The following is a 23,909-nucleotide window of genomic DNA, read 5'->3' as shown; positions in this document are numbered from 1 at the left end:
GCTTCTTGCCAGTGGGTTGCTGGTCTGTGTTTACCAGGTTTCTTTCCAGATGTCTGTATTTTGAAACACTAGGCCACTAAATGATTGTTTGAATGGGGGAAGCTTTTGACATCTTCTTACAGAAGCCACCTAGGCCTCCCTACTACCAAAACCTTGCCATGCAACCCCAATACCCCATTTCAGGGGGCAAGAGTGTGGAGGATTTGGTAAGAGGCGTATTACTGTGCCCACGGTGACAGAAGCAAGTTCCCTTCCTATTTGGGAACCTCTCCTGAATCCAGTGGTCATGAAACATACTTAAGAGACATAACCACAAATGACATTTTAAACGAAGTGTAAATAAGCAAGCTAGCAAGAAACAGAATAGAAAGTCCAAAAAGGTTGTAACTACCATCAAACCTTTTTCCTAGGTCTTAAACCTGGGAGTGCTGGTGGACATAAGCTCATGAGAAGTGAACAGTGTGCAGCTGTGGCAAAGAAAGCCAACAGGATGCTGGGTTACCTCAACAAGGGCATGACTAGCAGAGATAAAGATGTCATTATCCCACTCTACTCAGCGCTTGTCAGGCCACACCTGGAATACTGTGTTGTTTTGGTCCCCACTATACAAAAAAGATGTGGACAGGCTGGAGAGGGTCCAGAGAATGGCCATGAGGATGATCAGAGGACTGGGAAGCTGCATGAGGAAAGGCTGAGGGAGCTGGGCTTGTTCAGCCTACAGAAGAGAAGGCTCAGGGGAGACCTTATCACCATGTTCCAGTATTTAAAGGGTGGCTACAAACAAGAAGGAGACTCCCTTTTTACAGGGAGTCAGTCACATGGAAAACACCAGGGGTAATGGACACAAGTCCCACCAGGGGAGATTCCAATTTTATGACTCTCTGAATGCTGATCAGTGATGCTGCCTCTCAGGACACGATCTTCAAATTAGCTGGCAGAAGACTGGAAACACAGTTTGTGCTTCTTCCAGCTTCGGTCTCTGGCAGTTGAGAATATTAATGCATCAAATGACATTTGCCCTTTTAGCTTGATGAGGCAAGAAATTGCCCTTTCTCCTGTTTTTATTCTTAACTTTTAATGCATTCTGCACAGATGAATGTATTCATGTCAGGGATGTAAAAAGGCTAATCCCCATTTTTATACATACATGACATTTAGCTTACATTACCACTCTATTTTTAAATAAGCAAACACTCCTTCTGATTCATTATCTCATAATCAACAAGGAGTCCCAAGACTTTCACAACATGTCACAGCTGATGTAAATATCTTTTTTTGTATATACATCTTAGTGCAATTTCTGCTTTTAAAATTCCAGAGACACCATACACGATCATTAATGGCAAGGCTGGTTAAACTGCAATTTCACTCATTATTTGAGAGTGTCATCGGTTTGCTACAGCACAAAGCAGAACATGGAATTTTCTGATATGTATCCTCTTGCTTTTTTTGCCGCCTGCAAGTCCCAACAGTACTTTAACTGAAGTCTAAAGCCATTTCTGTGTATTTAAAGACGAAGCACAGTAAAACAGAAGATATCGTGCCTACCAGCAAATTTCTTCATTAGCTCAGAAAGTTCATGAGGCATCACCACTTCACACCAGTTTCCTGCTGGCTTAGGTTTTTAGATCTCATGACAGCAAACTGCCATTTCATGGATATTTCTGTTTTCCTGAAGCAAAATGACATCATTCAGAGCATATGAATTCAGTTTTTAAAAAAACCCCACAGTGATAATTCCATGTTTATTCCTAACAATCAAAGAGGTAATTATAAATTCATGAAATGGCTACAGGAAAACAGCAATTAGTAATGGCAAGAAGTCCATGTGAAAATTTCTGAGTAATTATGAAGAGAGAAATAATCCAAAAGGAATTGAAAAAATGTAAGGTTTGTGGGAGAAGGGGCACAAAAAAGTGGCCGAGATGGGAAATGAAGGTAAACAGAAAACACAAGAGGAGGAAAAACCAGGAGACCTGAAAAACACCCCAAAATGGCACTGCACAGGAAGTTCAAAGGGAGCAAGAGTCATGATGTGACCAAAAATCAAATCGATTAACTTTGCAAAAAGCCTAATTTTATAGAGCAGAAAGTTATTATTTCCCCTCCTCAGGGGAGGACTGAGTAGCCTCAGTCTGGTTACTACTTCAGATTATGATTTCAGTTCTAGATTGCTGTTCCTGGGAGTATCTGTGTTTTGGATTTGGCTCAGCTGATCAGCATAAATGCCATCAAATTCATAAAATAATGATAATAATTAAGACATGCCTTAAATATGCAACCATATGCATGTTTGACAGACCAGGGTACAGGATTGAATGGTGAAAGGTTTTCAAGGATTTTCAAGGACATATAATTGTCACTGGTGCTTTCAAACACACCATATCTGTATTTTTTGTTGGTGTTTTTTTGCTTGTTTGAGTATTTTTTAGTTTTGCTTTTCCTAAGGTTGAGCTAGCATTAAAAGATGTGTATGTATCATAAAAACTTCACACACGTTTGAATACAAAGTAATGCAAATATTTATACACCTCTGAAAGTTTAAGCTACACAGAGAACTGAACTTGCAGTTTAAATTAATCTTCATTGTATTTTAATACATTATACAGTATCTTACAATCAAATACAACCTTTTGTTAAAATATTTGTAGTTTAAATGGATTTAACAGCAAAACTTGAAGCTGCTAGTTAGAGAGCAATAGACAAACTTAACTTTATATGGTGCATATACATCTCAATTTATACAGCTTTTGAATTACATTCTTGCAGAGTCTTATAAAGAATTTAAAAGTCTGCTTCAACTCTGTGTTTTTTGACATTGATCAGTAAAAATTAATGAATCCTTTGAATGAATTCCATAGAAGTGGTGTTTCCACCAGAAAACAGAGAAGTGTGGAATTACTTTCAGTGTTTTTTTTCAAACCTACTGCAGTGAGCAACCAGCAAATATGTGCACAGGCAGCTAAATCAGAAAAGGAATATAAACCCCAGTATTTACATTTGTTAACAAAAATAACTTGGTTTTTAGAATGTACAGATAGCTTATTAGAAAATCAGTTTTTGAAAAGCACAAGCAAATGAGAACAGATTCAGAATAACATCTTTTCTATTCTTTTTACTAGAGATTTTTAATATATCTGATTCATTACATTTATAATATTGTAATATTCAGTTTTTAAGACCTTGCTATTTGTCTTCCGCCACTGATGATAATGCTGCTTCTTTTATAACAGAGGTAACATTCAGCTCTTTGCTCTCATTCTATTTTATTAACTCAGTATCTACCAGGTTATTTTTAAAATTCCCAAAATAATAATATGCAAACCATTAACTGACTGTTAGATGCTTTACATTTGTTAGAATTTAAAAAAAAAAGAAAAAAAAGGAAGAATTAGTTGTGATTTTGCTTGTTGTCTGGGCTCATAATTTTATTTTTTCATGCAGCAACTGTGCAGATTTAAAATATTCTTGAGCAATCTTGTGTAACTTATAAATTGTTTTTCCATCTGAGGTTGGGAGAGCCCTCATGTACTGTTAAGAAAAAAAGGCCAAATTAGTTGCAAACTAACATTTAGACACTATATATAAACATTAGACTATCTTAGACTTCACCTGTACATGCATATGTATGTCTATACATGTCGTTTTCATTAAAACTATTGGAACACTTTCTCCCAGGCCAGTGTTGAGTTTTAATGCAAGGTGATAAACATTCACTGTTTCACAATGTAACCTAACAATATAAAAAATAATAAAAAAGGGTTTAATAAACCTACAGTTATTTAAAGTTCAGAACATTAATATTTCTAGATACTAAGAAATTTGAGGTAGCAGAGCACTTCTTGCCTTTTCTGAAGTTTATGAGCTTAAGAGAAAAAAACCTTGTGCTGCTAAATTAAGAACAGTCAAATTATTTTTATCAACTGTGTTCTAAAAATGTGTAACAATGACCAAGATATTTGTATCAAAACATAGAAGAAAGCTTACATGCACCTACTGTACCATGCTCCTCTACACAAGGCATTATTTTTCTGTTTTAAGTGGGAAAAGCAAATCTGTAAAGGCAGTATCATTCCTAAGTGAAAGCATAAAAGTTAGGTACCGACATAAACTGCAATCCCTACAATGAAGTGGTGAATTAATGACTGCAGCAGACAGCATATGGCCATAATTTGCATTGAGTAACTCTCTTGTAATGTTGTAATATGCCTGTCATATTCATTATCAATAGTGACAACATGCTGCTTTGGAAAAATGCTTTGTGAAAATTAAGCAGACAGTGTTATGACTGCAACTCAAGTCTTCCATAGTGAGAACAAAACCTGAAATACTGCATCTCAGACTGTGTGGAAAGGACATCATATCAAAGCCAAATTAGTAAGTACCATGAGTACACAAGCATTTGTATGCTACACGCTCAGAACCAACAGAATCAACCTCCCTTAACAGATGTCCTTAATTTGAACAGAAAAACCGACAAAGGTCACATGATGTTACGTGCTTATCAGAGATCTGGGTCTAAGATATTTTTGTATTTAAAAATTTAGCAACTGTTTCCACACTGCAGAGATCAGCACAGAAAAACCCCAAGTGTTCTGATAAGATTGTTTTCCACCTTCTCTGTGAGCAGAAATTGAAGATTAAAAACCAAACCAAACCAAAAAACGCTAAAGGGCACCTATGCTTTGTGGAAAGCAGGAGCATGCAGCTGAATCAAGGACCTCCAACTGCAGTACAAGACTCACAACTATTCTTCCTCTAGTTACTTAAACTTCCTAGTAACTGCAAACAGTTGCAGCTAGGGGAACAGATATCTAACTGAAGCTCCGCATCTGCTGGCTCTTCAAAATTCTAACGTGATTTCTGAGGAAAACAGCTTTTTCTTTTTTTTTTTTTTGTCTGGTAAGCATGAAAAGGGTGCTTTTTTTGAAAACAAACAACAAAAAAACCCAAACCCAACCAAAAAAACCCACTCTGGCTTAAGAGATGAAAGTCACTATCTCACTCAAGCAAATTAATTCTTGGACATTTAAGATGCATACACAGACTCTTTTGTAGGAAGGACTGCAAGTCTGCCTTAAAGAGGAAGTTAATTTACCCACTACTTCATCTAAACAGAAAATGCTGTTGCTTAAGCTACTTTGGCAGCGAAAGGAAAGGATAAATAGTCAACAGCCTCTGATGGCCCAGAGGAATCTCATGGAACCAAACTGGAGAAATATGTAGGTCAATAATGTATGTTAATATCCAAGAATTGAGATCACATTCAAGCGCTGGTGCCATAAGTATCATGCTGGTAAGCTTTCATGGCATAAGGACATAATTTTTTGAACTTCAGTAGTGACTGTCTTTGTGTAACTCTAGTCTATCTTCTTTGAATAACAAGGTCATTATTACAAATATTAAGTCTCAACTGTTCAAACAATTAGCACCTAGTAGCTGATTTATTATTAAAATAAACAGAAGGCCTAAGCTGGAAGAAATACCCTAGTTTCATGTTATTCAGGTTGGTAAATGCTGAAAATGTGAAACAGTTGTAAATATTTGTGTAATTCTTTACTTATATGTAGACAGTCCTGGGTGCAGTTACATAATGTACAGAAAGAAGTATCTTCTTTAGCTTCTGGCTGAATAATGTTTCCACATGTGTATGCTATTACAGAAATAGAATATTTCACCTTGTAAAAGCACAATGTAGAAACAGCAAACTAAATATAGTTGCTCAACTTCAGTACTGCACTAACCAGAAATTGTAAAAACTTACCCTATGTGATTTTAACCATCTCTAGAACACAAACATACACGTTTAGGTAAGGCAGAAATGTAAAATGTAATCCCATCAAATGCTATATGCATGCACATTTAGGTAGGAATTTCAGCAAATACACAAGGTTCAAACACTAGCATTAGAGGAACGTATTCCATGGTATGTCTTACATAAAAATTAGAGGTATATGCATTGCAGTATATAATTGTATATGTTGTATATGTATTTTGTATATAATTCTACTTCAAATTGTCTGAAGGACAGCTACTGCAACTAATTGCAGGTTGAAATAATGCACTAAAATATGATGAGAAACAGCATACAGAAAATCAAAATGAAAATGATGCTCCTTCCACCCTCCATCCACAACTTACACACTTTTCCTTCTTTCTCCAACTTCTTCAAGTGGACTAGGAGGTTACTTTCTGCTGCTCCAAGTAAATTTTCAGGGATCTCCTAAGGGGAACACAAATAGGCATTCTCTATTTGTTTAAATATCTCCCAATTATTTTTTCAATATATGGAACTTGTAGTTTATTAATATAGATTTTCCTCTTCTGAATTGTTGAGTACTCAGTTATATAATGACAACAAACTGAAATGAGTAAATCAATTTTACAGCAGTTAAACTAGTAGCCTAATAACACACTTCTGTTTGCTTTGCTCATGTTTTGCATTATCCATCTGTACTACGCAAAGGTTGGCCAATGCTGAGAAAACTGCTTTTGTAAGCTTGGTTTGCACCAGGTTGTCAGCGTAGCTGAGCATTTTTAAAGACAACTTTAAAGATGCATTTGTCCACTGATACTTATCCCTTCTATTCCATGACAATATTTGCATGGGTTTAAATATCCTTTAGTAATTAATATCTGTAAATGAGTAAACAATTTAAAAATACAACTTCAGAAGGACAAAATGTCTCTTAATGTTTTCCAATGCTCATTAGGTAAAACCCAAAAACATTTCTCAACATCATCCTCTCCAGCTCTATCACCTTAAAAGTAAAGCCAGCTTTTTTAAAATTAAAAAGTTCTCCAAATAAAGAGTCTGGCAGAAAAATTCATTAGCAAACTAGCTCAGTAAATTGTGAATCTTAAAAAAACTCTGAAAGATTACACTTCTTTAAAAAATGTGAACGCTTTAGTAGGACTGACAGAATTCTATCATATAGTGACAGGACAAGTGGTTTGTGATTTACAGAAACATGTGAACAGCTGTATACTTAAAAACTGTATTTGTTCAGGCAGGGAAACTGCAGGAGCTAAACAGCCACAGTACATCAGCATCACAAAACTTTCCAAGGTGATGTAGTCATTCTTTTGGAAACTGAGCATCAGCATAACCATGAAAAATGAGCTGTGAAACTGTTTCAGACCTGTTCACAAACCACAGCCATTGGCAACTTTAACATCTTCCTTCAAAGCAAATGCTTCATCTCTTTTATCTCTACTTGCTAGGAGGACTAACCCTCGTACCACAGGTACAAATTACTGAGGTTACATGAAGAATAATGAAGCACTGAAAAAAATTCCTCTTAGACATGTCTAATGACACGCACAGGCTACCCAACTTCTGAGTGCAATATCCATCTCTGTGCAACTGCAGCGCATCTGCACCCTCCTGCAAACTGATAAATCAGAAACTAGAAGTTTTAACCAATCTTTCAGGAAACTAAAACCACCTTGACAAATAACAATTAACAGTCATCTCTTACTTCTCACTTAGAACTGAGCACTACAACTTTATTTTTGCTTGGTCCTATGAAACTATGCTTAGGACCATTGTCCTGGGTTCAGCAGGTCTTCACTCAAATACTTAAACTGTTACATACCATTTTATGAACATAACTTCTATTTTCTTTAGTTTGATCTAAAAACTTCTAATCAACAATTACCTTGTATACTATCTTCACAAGCTCTGAGGATGTATATGATTTTCCAACATTCTGCTGGAAAACATTCAGAATTTGCTGTTCACGTGCAATTCGGTGAGAAATGTAGCCTTGGATTCTAGTATTTGCATCACGTACTACTGGGCCATGACCTAAATCAAAACACACATAACAGAGCACTCTTACTTACATTTGGAATTAAGTATGTTATTGAATAACTGAATCATTCGTATGTAAACTCTGGTAGACTTAAAAGTCATAAGAAAGGAGCAGCACCTGTATGTACCACCCTGTCAGAGTACCCTTTTTTTTTTGGCATATAAATAGGTGAAAATTAAGTTTGGATGTCTGCATCACAGTCCTCAGTTGCAATGTGCTAAGACGGAAAGGAAAACTTAGGATCAAGGGAAGATTAGGCTATTAAAAAAAAAAAAAAGAAAAAAGGAAAGGAGTTCAGGAAAGGAGCTCACTGCTGAAGAGATTTTGTATTACCTCTGCCTGTACCACTGTCCCCAAAGGATATTGATACTGATGATTTTAACTAATGCTGGTCTTTCAACAGTAGTGGTGAGACAAAGGACTCATCTACTATTGTGCTGTTGGGGCTATCTAGCGAACACAAAGGCGAGAGAAGTAAATTTTAATTGCAACACATAAATTTTCCGCGACAGATCTTCAAAACTGACTCACACACTATACTTTATTCCCTTAAAAACATACTTTTGTAAGTCTGATCAAAAAAATTAGTAGAAGACAAATCAGTGAGCCAGCTGGAATGTGTCAGGGCAGGAATAAGCAATGCACAAGCAAGGTTGTATGTGGATCATTTTATGTCTGGCTGGTTAATAAACAAAATACATGTTTTTATTGCGGCAGATCAGAAACGTTCAACTGACTGAAAGGTCTTTGATTCAAACTAGTAAAAGGCTTAATTGGTAAAGGACTAATCTTTGTGGAAAGATCAAATGCTGCCTCATGATACACTAAAATGACAGATTAAATATTTTTCAGACATTGAGAGTTACATGCATAGAAATTAAACTTAATGTTTTACCTATGGAGAAATTTACTTGCATGAATATTTGTCACATGCTTTTTATAGCAAGGTTTTCTATTTCTTTACCTGTGTACCTCACCTGAAGTAGCAGCGGCAAATTCCAGCTTTGCCAGTATAAACTCCAAGTAATTTATAAAAAGGATAGAACAGAAACTACTTTAAAAAACCATAACTTTCTTTTAGAAGTTTTCTGCTATCATCCAAATCAGTTTCTTCTGAGGCTGACTATTTTCAAAAAACCATATTCTTTACTTGTGCTTTTGGGTTAACTGACTACATGGGGTTTTAGTTTTAAGGTTTTAAAATTAGAGCTTATTTTGCCTGAGGACAAGCAGTGTATAGAAAAAGAGCAACCAATTTTTCATGGTTTGAATATCCGTGAAATGAAGTGTCAAAGGAATCTCTTCTTCACAAGTCAAAATATTTATGCATATATTCACTTATACACTCACTTCAACAGTTTTGAAATGACAAAATGTACACTGAAGCTTACCTTGTGTAAAGGTAGTATTATAAATGACAAATATGAACATGTGAATATAAAACTGTAATCTCATATACACATATATTTAATGATTTCAAAGATACTTAATTTGAAGCTATTGTTACTTACAACATAAATTACAAATATGACATTATCTCTAGTAAATATGTTACCATTTATAAAACCAAAAGTTTAAATTTAGAAAAAATACATCAAGATATAAAGACACTATAATGGTAACTGTCCATTCCTTTTTCATCCTCTAATGACAGAAGTCACATTAAAGTATTCAAAATTAAGGCATGGAATCACAGGACAATCTTAAAACCAGTCCCTGCTCTTCTAAGTGATTTAATTGACCAATGTCAATTAATTGACCAATGTCGATTTAATTGACCAATGGAATGGAACCCACATTTTCCAAAGTTAAAGGCATTTCATATCCATTACAGCAAATGTGTATGCATATACATACATTAAAATGATGTCAGAAAGCTTAGAACTAAATCCAGATGTGGATCTTTCCCATCCGTAATTTTTCAGGGACAGCAACATAGTTAACTTCACCAATAAACAAATATCTGCATAAATGTAAAATGTTTCTGAGCATGTGAAACAGACGTCAAAATCGACTGTCTTTCCAGTAATTCAGATTTCGTATCCGGCCACTTCTTATTATTTCAGACTTCTGTATAGCCCAGATGATCAGAAACAGTAAATTTTTATTCTCGTAACACCCTACGAAGCAATACAGACTCTCTTACTTTACAGTACATTAAAGCACAAAGGATGAATTTGAAGAAAATAATCGGCTCATGAAACCTCACCCAGATTTCCTAACTCCAGTATGTTTTTTTTCTGTATTATCAAGCAACATCATTTATTACAGGATGGGGAGCCCTCTGCTGACTAAAAAGCCCTTTTCTGGTCCAAAGGATTCTCATCAACTATCGGCTGTAAATAGACTGTCACAAGCATTATGCCTGAATTCATTTCCACATTAAATCAAAAAAAGAAACGTGGAAGGGGAAGGCAGAATTCAGCTATTAACGGGTAGCCAGCAGTCAGCTTGTTACAGAAATTCATGCTCTCCTACATCTGAGGCTGCAATGTGAGTGCTAGAGCATGTAGAGAAACAGTTCAAGAATTATGAAGACCTAAAACTGCAACAAAGTCAAAGTACTGAGCTTATGCAGAATGTACTGGTAAAGCAAACTACCTTCTAGTTACCATGTTACTGTAGTACATACCACTAATTTAAACAATTGTTCTGATGGGGCAATAGCTATTGTTTACACAAACGCACATACATTTTATGATGCATGGATAAAAAAATAAAGTTAGTTCCAAACTATCTATCTCAATACTTAGCTACTCATCACTGAAAATGCCTAATATCCCACTGGCTTTCTTACTGCAAGTACAGCATGAACATACTTACAACAGTGTAGCGAAAAGTTACAAATAAAAGGCACAAATGTTCAACCTTGGTCAACGTAGAGTCTAGATAAATAATGATTAAGGAGAGAGTAAAATACAACAGATAAAATTGAATTTGGCATGTATGGAGTTTTGGAAGGCAGAAAATTAGAGGAACATACTGTGTTTTGAAGGTATTAAAGAAGGAAAGTAGAACATTCAACTGCTCAATAGATTGAGATTCTGGAGGCTAAAATATCATTAATTTTACCAGTAGTAAATTACTGTGAGCAAGTCACTCTTTCTGTCTATGTCAGCTTCCACATCCATGAAACATCTATAATGATATTTTTCTTAAATAGCATTTTTATGGTAAGACCTTAAAGCACTTAAAGAACAGCTACTTCAAAGAAGCATATTTTAAGAATGAACACAAAAGAGATTTGGTTATGTAGAGCTAAACACAGATGGTTAATGGAGGAAGACAGAACTGAGAATGTAGACACAGTTGCTCAGAATGACAAGTGGAAGAAGATGAAACAGAAAAAGTCAGAAGAAATCCTGAGATTTCTGAAAAAGCGAATGAGGAGCTTAAACCTTAGTCACATAATGATTTCTTAAAATCCAGTCTTGCCAAATAGACATGTGGTTTATTTGAAAAGTAAATGCATTCCCAAGGTTTGGGGGAGATAGAGGAAAAAAATGAAAGCAAAGTCACAGAATAAATGAATCGGTGACATTTTTAGAACATGGTGTTTGGCCTCTTGGCTCTTGTTCAAATTTAAGCTAAGTCATTAAATAAGACATCCATTTGACAGTTCTGCAGCTTTCCAAGATAAATTTGTGATTAATCAGTGCTGCAAAAGACAAGACATCTCTCTCCAAAAACGTTCCTAAGTTACTCACATTGTCAGCGTGTGTGGGGATGCAAAGGACCAAAAGAACAACTATTACTTTTTCTGCCAGGATACATTAAAGCGTACAGACAGAGTAATAGCAGAAACCCAGATTTGCTGTATGACTCCGACAGTGATTCTGGCCTCTGTATGCTCTGGGCACAGAAGCACAAGATTCACCCTCAAATAGAGAAATCTTGGGAAGAAAAGATACCTACTACTGAAAAATTCTCAAGTCTTGCAAACCACGATGCCATAAAGTCTTCTTGGCACTGGACATATATTAAGTAATGAACTTGAATTGTTAGATTAGGAATGGTGTTTGCTTACAATAAGAGTTCTCAGATTCTTAGAGGCTATAGTTAAAAAATATATAGTAAAACAGAGCAGTTATAAATAGAACCACTTACCTGGATATATTAAATCTGGTTTCATTTGTAACAACCTTTCCAAAGTTTTCATGTAATCATGCAGGTCTTCAATTACTGTTGTTCCTTCCCCTAAAATACAGTCACCAGAAAACACAGCATTTTCTTCTTCTAGATGTAAAGCCATATGATCATCAGTGTGTCCAGGCGTATATAAAACTCTGTTAAAAGAACAACAACAAAAAGCATAAGGCTTTTCATACAGCATATATGCTTTATTTTCAGAAGCTAGAAACAAATAATAAAATTATACATTTAGAGTAGCCCACAAACAGAAAAAAAATAGACCAAAAAAGGCTGAAATGTCAATGGAAACAGGGTATTGCTTTGTCTAATCCCAGCCTATTTTCTTATACCATGCAGAATATATCTCAAACCCACTTTTAGTTGCGTGACACATCATAATAAAAGTGCATTAAGGGAGCTGGCTAGCCATGTAGAATTTGTGTTATAAAGGGCTTTACTCTGAAGCTTTAAAAAAGAAAAATTGACATGTCATTTCCAGATTGAAATGTGTGAAGTTCTTGACATACACCTTGCATTTAGCAAAAGAAGGTAAGGACGATGTTGCCAATTCTTTTAGAAATTAACTAAAAACTGCTGGATCCAACCCAGATAAAGTTCTGTCTCCCAAAATTTATTTTTCCCTGAAAGCCCGGTGACAAAGTGGAGCTGTCAAATACAACAAGGAATCATGGTCTTCTAGCTGTTCTATGTGCAGGGCATTAAACGTCAATGGTAAGAATTCAGGACCTCACAGCTTGAATAAGTACTGCATTAGAATGAAGCAAAGGATGAATGGGCAGCTGATACGAGCTGCTAAGGAGGTGTACTGTAGTGTCCCTACACTATAACTTTTGAAAGGCAGAAGGCCTCATGATGAAGTTGATTCAAGCTGAAAGTAACACAACTCAGACCCACATCGCTGCTGAAATTCATGAGAATCTTCTTGTTAATGGCAGATGCATCAAAGCAGTGATTAGGAACTGACAGAGCTGGTGTCAAGCACGGTGTACAGGCCAACAGTGTACATGCTAAACAGCACCTAGCCACATTAGCAGAGGGCTGGGAGGCCAGAAGCACAGCACCACCTGATGCAATGACTTCCAGCTCTTACTGAATACTGAGTTCATCAGAAAGCAGGTGAGCCAATACCCTGCAGAGGCAACATAAAAACCAAGTTCATGGGTTGCTGCATCATGCCTTAGTAGGAAGTGGTATCCTCCAGTTCCTGATGAAACTTAACCACTAATATGGAAAAAAACAAAGGAAAAAGAACCCAACTCCGCCTGGCACACTTTGAAAACTTGGAAGGTGGCTAACCAAAATTTACAATGCAGATAGTGGTTATTTTGGAACCAGTGGTGGATCTAATTGTATCCTTACAGTGCTTACTGAATTAACAAGGTGGGAATACCTGCTTTTAACCAAGCATGAAGTTGGGTCGCATTACCCCAAACCTCAAAATGTGCCACCTCTGTCCTACTTGGATTCAAATTTAACGAGTTGTTTTCCATCTCTAAACCAATTTTGTCTAAACATGCCACTAACGGTCTGCAATATTCAATATAATACTCTCTATGTTGTTGTTTAGGTGCTTGCTTGTTTGTTTTGTTTGCCTTTTTTTTTTTTCACACTAACAAAATAAAATGCTTTTGGTCAAATACAGCCTTATATTTTTTCTTCCAATCAGCCAACTGGTATTTTCTACAAGTGGAATATAATTCACATATAAACTGAGGAAAACAAGCATGATTTGTCCTTAGAAGATTAATGCCTTGTTAATGAAAGAAGTGTGGTAACAGAACAGTCCAACCTTTTCAGTGTGTGTGTTTGTGTAAGGCAGAGTGGCTTTCTACTTCACATTGATTCAAGCTAAAAAGACAGGCAACATGCTCCCTGGGAGCATGGGAAGAAACCCTCCTGAATTGGCACCCTATGAGAACTTGACAGGTTAAAGGTTTAAGATTTAACATTTTAAGTGTGTTTTGGTATCTTCTTGGGAAATATTTTAAAACTAAAAAGAAAGGCATGCAAAACAATCCATCCAGACTACGATAAACTTCCCAAATGTATCAATTTTAATAATAATTACTCATCTAAGAGTGATGAGAAAGTAAGTAAAATCCTATTTGATTTTCCTGGAGGAAATATTTTTCAAGGGAAATGTTCTTAATTTCTCTGCTAAAGAAAAACTAGAGGCTAATTCCTGATAATCCTCATTCATAAAAACAATTTCTTAGTATAAACATACCCTGCTAGATCATGATAGGAAGTCTACACGTCCAGATGTAGAAAAGATTAGATGTATGGCTTGACAATCATTAGAAGTTAGGATACACGTATGTGTCAGAATTATGAAGAAAAGACATGATTCAGCAAACTTGCAGAAAATGGTGTTTACCTGAGTGTGGCTCCTTCTGTCCGTACCACATCTCCCTCTTTAAGATAAAAATATTTATGTCCTCCACTTATACTTTCTTCACGGTGAGGGACACGAGGAAGCTTACTGATGCGATATTCGGAGTCTATTTAAAAAAAAGCAAAGAAAATGATGTTTTGAATTTGTCACTAACAAAGCTTGATTATAACACAGTATGAATACAAAACCTGAAGCAAAAAATTCTGTACAGTAACTTTGTTTACAAGGTGACCTTATTCCAGAGCCACAAACACTGAATAGTGAAAGCCACCGAATCTGAACACTGTACTTTGTACCAGCAGCAATTTTGAAGATGAAAAAGCACGAGTTAAATAATAAAGAAATGTCAAGAATTACCATATTTTACAAATCTTCCTTCTTGACTCATCAAGAGCCAAAAACCACAAGTTTCTACGACAACGCATTTCTGTGCATTCTGTATTATGATTCACAGAAGCACCATTCGACATTTGCCTAACACTGGATGGAAGCTTTGATCTGCAGCTTCTCTCAGTGTCTGCCATCCTCACCGGTACATGAACTATGCATGCCTTGGTTGGAACAGCTACGGACAGCAACTCGGAAAGTTATCTATACCCTTTGTTAGTCTTTACAACCATGCTCATGGGTTGACAAGACCAAAAACCTCACAAAGGCATCCATGTTGTTTTAAATAATGCCTACGCTTTGTAGACAAGCACCTGTCAACTTTACAAAATGTGATAAAGCCTATGACAAAGCTTGTGACAAAGACCAAGACACTAAGAACTGCCACATTATCCATGCTGGTTATTCTTTTGCCAGATACTAAAGCAGAAACCTCTCTTACTGTTTATCAACACTAAATAGACATTTTTAGATCAGAATTTACCTGCAGGCTGCCCTACCCGCTTTCCTCTCATGATCTGAGGCCTATGAATTTGTCAGCAATTACTAATGGTTTGCTGTAAGGAATCTCAAAGTTATGCATGTTTCTTTTTTCAAGGATTCCATTATTTATTTTTTTCACACAGCAAAAATAATGGTCAATTTGTCATTACTGTCAATGTAGAAAGGAACGAGTATCAAGTTTTTCCCTGATCTCTTAATACCATGTAAACTGCTGATGTTAAATTAGGGTCTTATTGTTTACACATAAGAAAAATTCACTATAAAGGTATGCACAGGTGTTGAAGAAAACCTGCCACAACTACAATATTCAGATTACCCATTGCTCTTATTCCATACACTGCAGCAGTATCATGAAATTACATGTAGTTTATATGGAGATTCCAGAACAGTAATCCAGCTGATTTGCACAGAAGCACTCAGTCAAAGTTTTTTCTTTACCATGTATCTAACAATTTCAACCATACCCGAAATCTCTGGCCTACCATTAGGGATGTTTTCGCAGATATCAGCTATTCCACCGACGTGATCGTGATGCCAGTGTGTCACTAAAATTTCTTGAATTGAGATGCTGAACTCTGACAGTGCCTGCTTTAAACAGCCAATATATTCAGGAATATTTGGCTGCCCAGTGTCAATAAGGACTCTTCTACACCCAGACAAAAGAAAAAAAAGAGGAAAAACCCTCAAACAGTGAGATAATTCAGAGTGCTCATGTGACAGTTAATGTTACACTGCATAGCAATGTGGCAGTCAAGGATGCCTCCATATTCCAGACACCATCTCTTCCCTCCCTGATATTCCACCGCCCCGTGACACAGCAATTTACAAAGAGAGATAAATAAATAAATAATAAATAAACTTTGACCACACATTTCCAACTCCAGGACAAGCCGCAGGAGCCACCGTTTAGCACGGTGCTGGCCGGCAAGGCCTGAGCCGAGGCGCCCACCCGCTTCCCTCACGGAACTCCCTCGCCCGGCTGCGGATCCACACCCCACCCGCACAAACCACCTCCTGGAACCGGTCCCAGAGGCTTAACGCTGTAATGTTTGTTTTCTTCTCCTCTCTTTTTACTCTAATTAAGAGATTTCGGAACAACCGGAGGCAGCGCACAGGCCTAAAGCGGGGCCCCCGAGCAGGGTCGTTACCTGGACCCGGTGCCCACCAGGTAGGTGTTGGTGCCCTGCAGAGTCATGGGCCCCGGATTGCAGCCCAGTACCCGCACCACCCGCGACGAGAGCCGCTCGATGCGCGGCAGCAGCGACACCATCTCTGCAACTGCACCCCGCAAATAAACCTTCCCCCTTCCCCGCCGCCCTGCTCCCGGCTCCGCTCACACCGACACCGAGGGCGGGAAGACGGAAGCCACTACTTCCCCTGCTCCGCCTCTCGGCGCCGTACGCGGGACCTTCCGCCCGGTTGGGGGCGGCTTCTCACGGTCGTTTTCGATTAAATGCGGCCGCAAGAAACACCTCAAACACTGTGGTAATTCGGTGGAATAAAGGCGATGTTCTCCTTTGGCGGGTTGGTGCCTCGCTGCTGCCTTGTGAGAGGCAGGTCCGGGCTCTGCTGACTTCTTCCTAAAGCCGGAGGAATTTATTGTGGTGACAGCTGCGTCTTCTGTATATTCTGAGAACATTCCCGCTTAACAGCATATATAGGAGCTATATATGCTCCTGTATGTCATGTAAGAGCTATCCAGGTTTCATCATTTTAAGGAAAAATGGGGAGCTGCTGGAGGGTGTTCCAGTGAAAGGGCACTAAAGGGCTGGACATCTCTTCTGTGAGGAAAGGCTGAGAGAGCTGGGACTGTCCAGCCTGGAGATGGGGAGGCTCAGGAGGGATCTCATAAATGTATATAAATACCTGAAGGGACGATGCATAGAAGATTGAGTCAAGCTCTGTCACAGGACCATTGTCTCTGGTCTTCTCACAGGGCCCAGTGGCAGGACCAGAGGCAATGGGCGCAATCTGAAACACAGGATGTTCCCTCTGAAAATCAGGAACCACTTTTTCACTGTGAGGGTGACCGAGCACTGGCACTGGTTGCCCAGAGAGGTTGTGGAGTCTCCATCCTTGGAGATGTTCAAAAGCCGTCTGGACATGGTCCTGGGTAACTGGCTTTGTGTGGTCCTGCTTAGCAGAGGGGTTGGACCAGATCATCTCCAGAGGTCCCTTCCCACCTCAACCATTCTGCGACTTTGTGAAATTTTGTTAATGTCATCCAAATAGTAATACTGTATTTGCAAACGGCGTTCATTCTAAAGCCTGCAAAAAAGGTAAATTCACCTTTTTAGCTTTGCAGTGTCCCCTCTGAAACCCCTGGTTAATTGCATTTCAACTGACATTGTTAGAGAAATTAGAGCAGACTTGTTCTCTCCTTAAAGTACCTGCAAATGAAGAATAAAGATAATTTAACCTGAAATCAGAGCAGGTAATATTCCTGTGGGCAACTTTACCAATATTAGACTTTCAAATATTATCTGATTGTTTTATACCTATATAAGATCCTATATATTACCTGTAACAAATAAATGTAAATTTATAAGGTGATCATAGCAATACAAAGCACATAAAAGTGTTTGGTGATAGCATATTTTTTGCTTAAATGGTTTTTCATTATATGAAAATAGAGTTGCAACCCTTACATGGCATCTGGGGCCATTCCTAGGATTTGCCTGGGCAAACAGAACAGATTCCCACTGCCTTCTGAAGGGGCAGAAATTCCCAAACATGATCTTGATAGACAAGCTTCAGAAAGACTTGTTAGACAACCAACTCAGAGTACAGCGTGTAACTGAAAAACAAAACTTTGTGGCTTCAACAGGACTTTGTATCTCCATGAAACTTCAAAGTTTAAATTTTCTGGTCTGCTTAAATGGTAATGTGGGCAGGTAATGCCAGCAGTACATGCTGGGAGATGAGCTACAGATCCACCTAATGCGTTCGGTTCCTGGGCAGTGCGAGGCAGGGGATGGCACAAGGCAAGGAGGCAGCTCTGAGGCAGGCCCTGCTACCTGCCTAGCCATGCCTTACTTGCTAGTGTTGACTCCCAACTCCAGATTTTCAGCTGGCCTCCAAAATCAGAGAACAAATGGTGCCTTTCAGCTGCTTGGTCAGACAGCAGTGCTGACTGTCTTCTTCACTGTCCAGGGGCCAACTGGGATTGGGGCTTGCCTCTAGGCTGTTTCATCAGTGCTAATTTAGCTATAGTTAGTACACTTATAGTGCTAGCTGGTTCTTCAGCTACAAAAACAGTATTCATTACCTTGTGGGTACCCATTGAGCCAAAGAGTTTGCCTTGTGATGCACAAGAGGCCTGCTGGCAGTGTAGGTTGCAGGCCTGTATTATGCAGCAATTAAAAAAATCTACTCCTGGGCATGGACTTCAGTTGCAGCTGTTAATTGCAGGCATCATAAAAGCCACAAACAGAAACTGTGCCACAGTACAGTTAAGGGCCATTCTGTATTTAGGCCTTCAAGCCAATTTCTTTGATTTATCTGATGATAGATCAAAATTTTACTTATTTACATAAACCCATTACATATACTTCTTATTTGCAAGCTCATCAAAGCATGAGCTGCAGATAACAGAAAGGATGTTTCAGGTCAAAGGAAAGAAGCCCTTTTTTGTGCAGGTATGCTGCAGAAGTAGGCAAGACACCTCTATAGACAATATTCCAGTCTCTTCCCACATCATTTTCCTGTATACTGTTTTATAAGAAACTGTGGCTAGACCTGAACTTACCTAATCATGAGGTGCAATATTATGCTGATTTTGTAGCACACGTGTACACTAATTTGGTGGTATGTTCAACCAATTTTCAGTCTATAGGTAAAGTTTAGTTGCTGTGTGGCTAGAAGAAGGTACTACCTAAGCAAAGGTTTCTTATTCTAAGAAAAGTGTTTTCCTATTTCTAAGAAAACTTTGGAAGTTTAGAGATTTCTGAAATGATTTACATGAAGTTGTCAGGTCATTCACTCGGAAGCAGTAACATGCCAGTTATATATATAACATCACAAGATTTTAGATTTTTTTCCCTCAATCAAAAACTGTCCGGGGAACTGTAGACTTGTTCCCCAGGGAACACTTTCTACACCTATCACTGTCCTCTAGTAAAAGAGTAAATTTTCTAACGTTATGTAGCGGTTATGAATCTGTTTCGTCCGTAGGTGGCAGCAGTGGGTGCCTTTGGATAGCCTTTGGAAGTGCAGGTTCTTCTACTACCATCATTTCTTGCACCAGCCCATCGGTTTAAAAAACTGTTATTTCTCTTATAATGCGGGGATTAACAGGCACACCTGAATATCTTGCTATTATACTCTGTAATGTGGTACAAGCAAATGTGTGTGTATACCCTGAAGTTCTTTTGGTTCACTGACTGGTTTATGTTGTTAAGACAAAAATTTGAGGGGAAAAATCACAGAATCATAGATACTCTGAGGTGGGGAATGTTAGACTACCAGTTAAAAAAAAGAAGAGAAATAAAACCTAAAGTGAGATTGCTGGTGATAGACAATGTGCTATGTGATGGAGGACTGAATTTCTACAACTGTGAGAGACATAAAATGCAGTTTGGCATTTCTGAAAATCCCCCAAGGTCACTGTTTGCATTTTTTAGCACCTTTGAGTACTAGCATTTGGCTTTCTTCCCCATTTAAGCATAGATATTGAGGATAAATGCCTCTTTACTGTGGCTGTGTAATAGCCTAATAGATCTAAGCACAAGCGTGTAGTTTGTGATAATTCGAAACAATTGAATGATGCATAGAAAATTTCTTGAAATACTTATCTTTATAGACATTGGTACGTGGCAGTCTTGCAGAGAGGATTTTTGGCTGGTAGGTTTTCATGTTATTTCAATACAGTTCTAGCTGCTATTTCTGAAACATATTTTAAGTTAGATATGCGTATATTTCTTGGCACTTGGAGAATTTTTCATTCAGTTTCATTATGTTTTTATGCTTGTTACCTGATACAGAGATAAGTAATGAGACCTTAAACCAAAAAGAAATTAAGCTGATTTTTCAGAGAATGTAGGCCTCAAGATTCCTGCATTAAGAGGCAGCATTGTGTAGAAAATGTAGGAAGTCAGTTCAGCTGGTCCGTAGGAGATGCTTAGGCAGGATAATGAGGGGACTGGGGAATCTCTCCCATGAGAAAAGGCTGAGAGAGTTGGGACTGTTCAGCCTGGAGAAGAGAAGGCTCAGGGAAATCTCATCAATGACTATAAATACCTGAAGGGAGGGTGCAAAGAGGGCTGAGCCAGTCTCTTCCCAGTCATGCCCAGTGACAGGACCAGAAGCAATGGGCACTATCTGAAACAGAGGATGTTCCCTCTGAACATCAAGAAAACACTTTTTCACTGTGAGGTTGGCCGAGCACTGGCAGAGGCTGCCCGGAGGGGTTATGGATCTCCGTCCTTGGAGATACTCAAAAGCTGTTCGGACATAGTCCTGGGCAGCCTGATCTATGTGGCCCTGCTTGAGCAAGGGGGTTGAACCAGATCATCTCCAGAGGTCACTTGCCACCTCAGCTGTTTCGTGACTTTGTGAGCTTCTCCTAAAAATCTGTATGTTAATACTGCTCAGAGCATAAATACTCCATGTGAGTTCAAGTTTTGGGTTCTCTGGACAGGTGACCGGGGGTTCTGCTCTAGCAGGGTACAGAATAGCAGCAGTGGTAGAAAACTGCTGTCAGCTTGTACAATATAGTGGAGTAATTAACGAAAAAGCAGACGAACCTGTAACACTGAGCTGAAGCCATCAGCCAACACATTCTTTCAAACCATACGTTTTCTTTTGTAACTTCCATTAATACCAATGGCAAAACCATTCATTGACTGCAAAGCTTAAGTAGCAAAAGTAAAGACACTTACACAAAGAATCTTCAAAAATCCGGAGGTTTTTCAGGTCAATGTTTCATCCTGTTTATTTCTATGCTAGTTCTATTGAGTACCTTAGTTTCCAATGTCTGGAATAAGTCAACTGTTCCAAAGGTAAAATATACAATGTCCTGTTAACACTAATCAAAACAGAGGAAAAAGGTCCTTCCTACCCTGTTTGGAAGCAAATAACAGGATGTGTACTGAATACCATAGGAGTTCTGTCACAATTTAGAGATGTGCTTTGTTTGATGGCAAGTCTAACTAGAAAACAAATAATTCATCCAGACAGTAATTCAGCTAATGAACTGCATGATTTACACTCCAAGAATGAGATACACAAAGCTTTTTTCTCTCTCTGTGTTACAGGGGTTTTGTAATTTTTTAATAACAACAATGGTCACAGCAGTGAGTTTGTGACTTGGCTGATTTAAGATGTCCTCCTTTGAAGTTGTAGGAGCTTAGTCACTATCTGGGCAAATAGCTTGCAAAACCTATTACAAATTTAAAAAAGCTGAGGCGGAACTATAAGAATTTAAAGTATATACCAGACTCAGTATATAATGTATTTATTGCTCTGCTGGTAAATTATGTATATTTCTATATTACAGGCAGAACATATCTCAAATGACCAAAATTCTTCAAACATAAAGGAATGATAATCATTGACTAAGATCAATAGTGATTTTTTTAGGATTTAAAAGAAACCTCTGTTGTAATGGAAGGCAGTTACTTTTGAAATCTGGCCCAGGTCCATGGAGAGGGGCAGCCTTGGTAAAAGCTGCTAAATGTAGATAGTCTAGTCCACAGTCAGTTTGCCAGAGTTTTGTCTTGTCTGCAGCTACTCTTGCAGTCTCATCCATCGAGTCAAGTGAAGATTGTGAAGAACCAGTGGCCCAGTCCATTCCAGTGGATTTTCTGCAAGTGGAACCATCAAGACAGAGGAATTTAAAACAGGATGGGCATGATGAATCACTTCTGTTTTTCTTGGCAAAGATTACATAGGTTTATGCTGGTATCAGACATTCAATTTGCTGCAAAAACACACAGTAGTTTAGTCCAACATTGAAAGAAATATTGTCCACAAAAACTATATTCTAACAGAGTGCTTGCATTCATTTGATCCTTTATAGGACAGAACAGGTGTTGTAATTGCTGAGCTGCTTATTCTCTGAAGTTATTTTACTGTGGAGCAATATACAACTACATTTTTAAGTAGTGCAGTCATGATGCTCACAGCCGTTATGAAGAGCTTTTTGGGCTTGCACACAGTGGGCCTGTTAGCTTTGAATCATCACGGAGATGATTCTGCGCTAACAGAAAGGCCTCTGTTGCACTTATTCAGAAGGCTGTTCTGGATAATGCATTGTCCCACTGATGTCCTAAGTTGTTTTCCCAGTGTATTGTCTTGCAGGAATGAGCCATGTGCAACTGAGCCAGGAATTCTGCAGTAATGCTTTGGATTCAGACAGTGGTTTTTGAAGTTTTGGAAAATTAATTTGATTTGTTGATCCTGTTCTTCAGGTGATGACATGAAAATAATATTTCAAGCACTGCAAAAACTGCTTATGTTTATGATGTTTCTGACATATAAGGAGGAAGCAGGAAGGCAAAGCACTGATACTGTTTCCTATGAAGATACAGGTAGGGTTGTATTTCCTGTCCCTAAGAGCTAGAAAAGCTCTAAGTGGCTCTGGCTGAGGGTATGCATTATCCTGTGCAGCACAGTCATAGAGGCTGAATCACAACACCTGCAGCTCACTAAGCATGCATAAAAATTGCATGTATATTGAGTCCTGATAGCTCAGCTGGAGGAGACTCTTGCAAACTCCTGTGGTTTTACCAGAGGAGAACAATTTTAATCACTTGTCCCTGGACATGTACATTCTCTTTATGTATCATTACACAGAAAAGCTTTTTGTACATATTTTAAAGTGCATTGTACTACAGTTTTCGATTATAGCCAAAAAGATTGTTCTTTTTTTTATTAATCTTTGAGATACATACATGTTTGTACAAATAAATAAATTAATATATATATGTATAAAACCCCATATAGATAGAAACACACACATTTACACATATATGTTCCCATAAACATCTATTGGCTCCTGCTCAATAGGTCTAACAAACTAAAAGTCTAAATTTGAGCATGTGTACACATGTATAAACATACAGAGGGAAAGTGGTACTCTTGTTTGGTTGGTTGGTTTGTTTTTTACTTTTACGGATAAAGTGTGAAATTAATTTGTTGAAGGAAATTTTATAATATATTAAATTTAGTATTAAGTATAGACAGGAACTTCTCAATTTTTAGAATAGAATTTTTATAACAAATTCATAAGAATGACAGTTCTTGACAGGTAGCAAATCATTAACCGTGTGACATGGTTTTCATATGATTTTAGTTTCAGTTTGTATTATGTCAGTAAGCCCTTTAATTTTTCTTGGAATACAAGTCTCGTAAAGGTATGAATGGGAAACCTGCAAATATGCAAATCTACAATTTTTTAAAGTGAAAAATCTCTATCCATGGCCAGTATTAAGGTAAGTCTGCATTTTGTGTAGCATTTTAAATGTGTTGTGAGAACTGAAGGCCTTGCTAATAACATTTTATTGTTTCTGCTTTATCACAAAATGATTCTGTAGAAGTATGTTAGTTTTTAGAGCAGCCTTATATTTATGTTGGCTGGCAATCACGTTACTTTTCTTGCTCCTGTTATGTTAGATCTCAGATGTTTAATAAGACCGGGGACAATAACTGTGACT

At 37.9% G+C, this 23,909-nt stretch overlaps 1 protein-coding gene and 1 long non-coding RNA gene across 2 annotated transcripts; both read right to left on the bottom strand.

Moving 5' to 3' along the window:
* Nucleotides 1-1,058: 1,058 nt before the first annotated feature.
* LACTB2 (lactamase beta 2) lies at nucleotides 1,059-16,626 on the bottom strand. Its single transcript, XM_030479623.1, has 7 exons — nucleotides 16,404-16,626; nucleotides 15,738-15,901; nucleotides 14,347-14,470; nucleotides 11,925-12,103; nucleotides 7,662-7,810; nucleotides 6,142-6,223; nucleotides 1,059-3,531 (listed from the first exon to the last, which is right to left on the bottom strand). Exons 1-7 carry the CDS (start codon nucleotides 16,523-16,525, stop codon nucleotides 3,488-3,490), a joined length of 864 nt encoding a protein of 287 aa, XP_030335483.1. The 5' UTR covers nucleotides 16,526-16,626; the 3' UTR covers nucleotides 1,059-3,487.
* LOC115605358 lies at nucleotides 8,147-11,910 on the bottom strand. Its single transcript, XR_003990574.1, has 2 exons — nucleotides 10,251-11,910; nucleotides 8,147-10,153 (listed from the first exon to the last, which is right to left on the bottom strand). It is a non-coding gene; the product is annotated as an uncharacterized LOC115605358 (long non-coding RNA).
* Nucleotides 16,627-23,909: the final 7,283 nt, after the last annotated feature.

Source organism: Strigops habroptila, chromosome 1, assembly GCF_004027225.2.
Source record: "Strigops habroptila isolate Jane chromosome 1, bStrHab1.2.pri, whole genome shotgun sequence".
NCBI lineage: Eukaryota > Metazoa > Chordata > Aves > Psittaciformes > Psittacidae > Strigops > Strigops habroptila.
The sequence above is the reverse complement of the archived record's forward strand: the minus strand, read 5'-3'. Positions and strand labels throughout refer to the sequence as shown.